The 3,370-nt window shown below is 46.2% G+C and overlaps 2 protein-coding genes across 2 annotated transcripts; both read left to right on the top strand.

Moving 5' to 3' along the window:
• Nucleotides 1-388: 388 nt before the first annotated feature.
• FOXG_02715 (uncharacterized protein) lies at nucleotides 389-2,294 on the top strand (the record flags this gene model as incomplete). Its single annotated transcript, XM_018380178.1, has 4 exons — nucleotides 389-711; nucleotides 761-799; nucleotides 852-1,446; nucleotides 1,500-2,294. The coding sequence occupies 4 exons, from the start codon at nucleotides 389-391 to the stop codon at nucleotides 2,292-2,294; spliced, it is 1,752 nt and encodes a 583-aa protein (XP_018236391.1).
• Nucleotides 2,295-2,913: 619 nt separating this feature from the next.
• Nucleotides 2,914-3,354, top strand: FOXG_02714 (uncharacterized protein; the record flags this gene model as incomplete). Its single annotated transcript, XM_018380177.1, has 2 exons — nucleotides 2,914-3,188; nucleotides 3,237-3,354. The coding sequence occupies 2 exons, from the start codon at nucleotides 2,914-2,916 to the stop codon at nucleotides 3,352-3,354; spliced, it is 393 nt and encodes a 130-aa protein (XP_018236390.1).
• Nucleotides 3,355-3,370: the final 16 nt, after the last annotated feature.

Here is a 3,370-nt window from a genome sequence, read left to right as displayed (position 1 = left end):
TTCTCTCTTGGAATCTACAATCACCATGAACAAATTAAATCACTTTGAGTTAGATGTAGAATGCCTGAAATCCCAACTGCTGTAAGTGGTCTAGGTATGTTTGCGTCTTTGTCCTTCAGTCCATGTACAGATACAGCTGTGGAGGGGCGTTTTTATGGCGCTGAAGCAGACATCTACCAAGAAGAATCGCCGAGAAGGGTGCTGCACAGTATCAAGGCTGACAAGTAGGTAGGCATCCTGCGACGCCACTAAGCAAGGATTTGAACATGTCAACCAACAGATGTAACCTTGCGGTGCATATATTCGTGATAAGAACCCAATAACGGGTACCTTTATCTATTATTACTCTCTCTTTGAATCACACTCTACAACCCTCGCTGTATCGAAGATGTCTTGGAAACGTTCTTCTTTGGCTGATACCGGCTTCTTCTACGATGAAGATCTCTACGATGAAGACCTCCGAAATGAAGACAGAAAAAATGAAGACAGAAAACAGTTCCCGCCCCATGTTGAAAGTCTTGAGCAAGCGATGCTTGACTTTACGTGCCAGGAGCTAGACCTGCCTACTAGGAAAGATCTCAACATCCAACGCGAAGCGCAAAGACTTGCCAATGGGGGGTTTTCAGAAGATCGTTGGGTAGACTTCTTTCGAACATACTTCTTCAATCCACTTCTGCACCATGCCTCGGTCTCTGGGGGAAGATCTCGAATGTCAGTATAATGCTGTATTGGGGGTCCCTATTAACAGGTTTCCTCTCAGGTCGTCAAGATGCCAGTATTACTATGATTCTATAGTTTTGTAAGTAACTCCGAACGCAAGCATGAGGAGCAGAAACTTACAACGATAACAGCGACACTGACGCTATATGGGGAACATTCGACAAGAATAAGGAAGAAAATGAAGTCTTCAAGACTCCCAAGCCCGATCTCGTCTTTTACCTTCCGATGTATCATCTGGACACTTACATACCTACGATAACTGATCATGAGGCACAACAATGGCATAAAGCATCGACACCATCCCTTGTCGAGCCATTCTCATGGTCAACGTTGAAGAAGCTACATGGATTTGGTTTACTAGCCACTCCCTTCAACGTTTTGAATAAAGAGGAACCCCAAGAACCCCAAGAACAAGACTTGAGTTGTTTTCCATGGCTTGTTGTCGAATACAAGAAAGCGAAAAACGCCCCCGGTGAGCTCGACCGACTGAAGGAAGTTGTTTACTGCCAAGCAGCCAATGCCAGTGGATGTGCTGTCAAGCTGAACCAAAATGCTGCAAGGTATGCTTTTAAGCTGGCTTATGGCGCAGAGGTCCCTCCTGTTTCCAGCGTGACCACTGTTGGACCGCAAGTCAAGGTCTGGATAACGTTCTTTGCCAAAGACTTCATGGCATATCGATGCGACGTCAACGGCAATCAAAAGTTTGAGAGACAGGAAAAAGGCTATGTAAGTATAAATACAGGTGTTACAGCTGATCAGCACTAAATCACCTTGACTAGATGATGCAATGCATCTGGACAGGCGACATGACGGAACCTCAAGATATCCTCAAATTCCGGCTCATACTCGAAAACACATATACTTGGGCAAAGCGGGTGTTCAAGCCATTAATAGCCACATATATTGATCAGTGGAAATTTGCTTGCACTAATGGTACCCCTAGCGCTGCAAATACGGAAATGAAGCGTCGGCAAGAGAGAATGGAGCTCTCGAGGTGTGCGCTTCGACTCACCCTAGCTTCTCGAGATGCTCAGCGAAGCGTCCAGCCTCCTGGTTTCTCGTATCGTTCTGTTACAAACAGTCTTATCGACCTCTGCGATCGTTTTGTCCAAGATGTGGACCGAGTGATCGAGGAGGAGCTCAGGCGCGCAAGTGGAGACAAGCAAAGGGCATCGTCCTGCAACACCACGCGCAGAAGGGCACGGACACCTAGCGAACAATCTCGGAAACCGAGGCAGGCCAGTGAGACCAACAGTGACGGGCTGAAGCATAATGGTAATGTGGACTCGCAGCCCAAACGGCCTGGAAGTCCAGATTCTGCAGATATGACTCCGCTGAGTGTTCCGCGACGAAGCCCGCGTTTGGAACCACGAAACAAACCACAGCCGTCTCTTGAAATCAGTTCTAGAGTAGAGACAGTTTCTTCATGTCTCAGAGTAGCTATGGCAGCTGGTGCACCCAGGAGACGGCAAAGCCAGAGTAAATATCTCGCGCCGCCGATTGAATCAGAGCTTTTTGGCATAGTGGCTGACGAGGATATTTCACTTGGGAACCTGTCACAAGATGTTGTTTAGAGAGTCAATAAAGAGTAGCTGCTAGAGGAGACATATCCTAGGGGTATCTCTGTGGATGGAATGATCTTTGCTGAGTAGATAGTCTCAGAGGGAAATTTGTATTATAGTGTAATATTAGCTGAGGCTCCAGTTACGTATATAAAAACCTTAAGGAAGATCTATTACGATTTGAGCATTATTTCTTGTATGTTCTGGCTTGCCGTATTACATACTGTTTGCACTTCGTATAAACTCGTGATGTGCGACAATTGAGCCGAATGCAGTTATATATTTCGTCACTTTGCATTCCCATGTTGGTCATTGTGTCAGAAGCAACCATGTTCTGACTTTATTCGGAGATACAAGTTGATTATTGATTGGTCTCTCTGCAAGTCAGCACCTGCAAAGCGTGAGATGCTGCGGCACAGTTTCAGCCGCATGACTAACAACCGACACATCAGACCACCTTGAAGAGAAAAATCCCGAATTTCGCGTCAGCTCCAGGCACCAGTTGTCAATAATAGATACGAAGTAGCGTTCAATATTTAAAGATAGGATTTCTAATCGCTTTTCCTTTGCTATATTTCTCCTCCTCCATCTGAGGTATTGATTTCTCTGTATCAACGTCATGGCACTTACAATGTCCGCCGGCAGCTTGGTCAGCACTGGTGTCTTTGGCACTAATGTTGATGATGAGGTCTCACAGATTTGGAAACAAGTCGAGATTCGCGTTGTGCAGATGGCAGGTGGAGATTCTTCCAAGATCAAATCGAATCTGGACATAAACAGCGTCCTGCAACATTTGGAGCAATCCCAGTTCAAGGACAAGAAGGCATCTGAGAAGTATGGTACTGTGAAGAACATTTTCAACCGAACGCTTCAATGCATCCAGACCGTAGGAGGCGTGCATCATACGTGCGTTTCAACTTCTATCTCCCACTGTTATACTGACGATTGGCACAGGTATTTGCTCAGCTGGTACCTGCTACATGCCCTCACCTTCGTGATTCCGGCCTGGCAGGGTTATGAGGGTATCTTCGAGAGCCTCCGCTGGCTTCTCGAGAGTGTATTGAGTTTCTAGACGACTTACCTACTAC

This window comes from Fusarium oxysporum, chromosome 8 (assembly GCF_000149955.1).
Source record: "Fusarium oxysporum f. sp. lycopersici 4287 chromosome 8, whole genome shotgun sequence".
Classification (NCBI taxonomy): domain Eukaryota; kingdom Fungi; phylum Ascomycota; class Sordariomycetes; order Hypocreales; family Nectriaceae; genus Fusarium; species Fusarium oxysporum.
The sequence above is the reverse complement of the archived record's forward strand: the minus strand, read 5'-3'. Positions and strand labels throughout refer to the sequence as shown.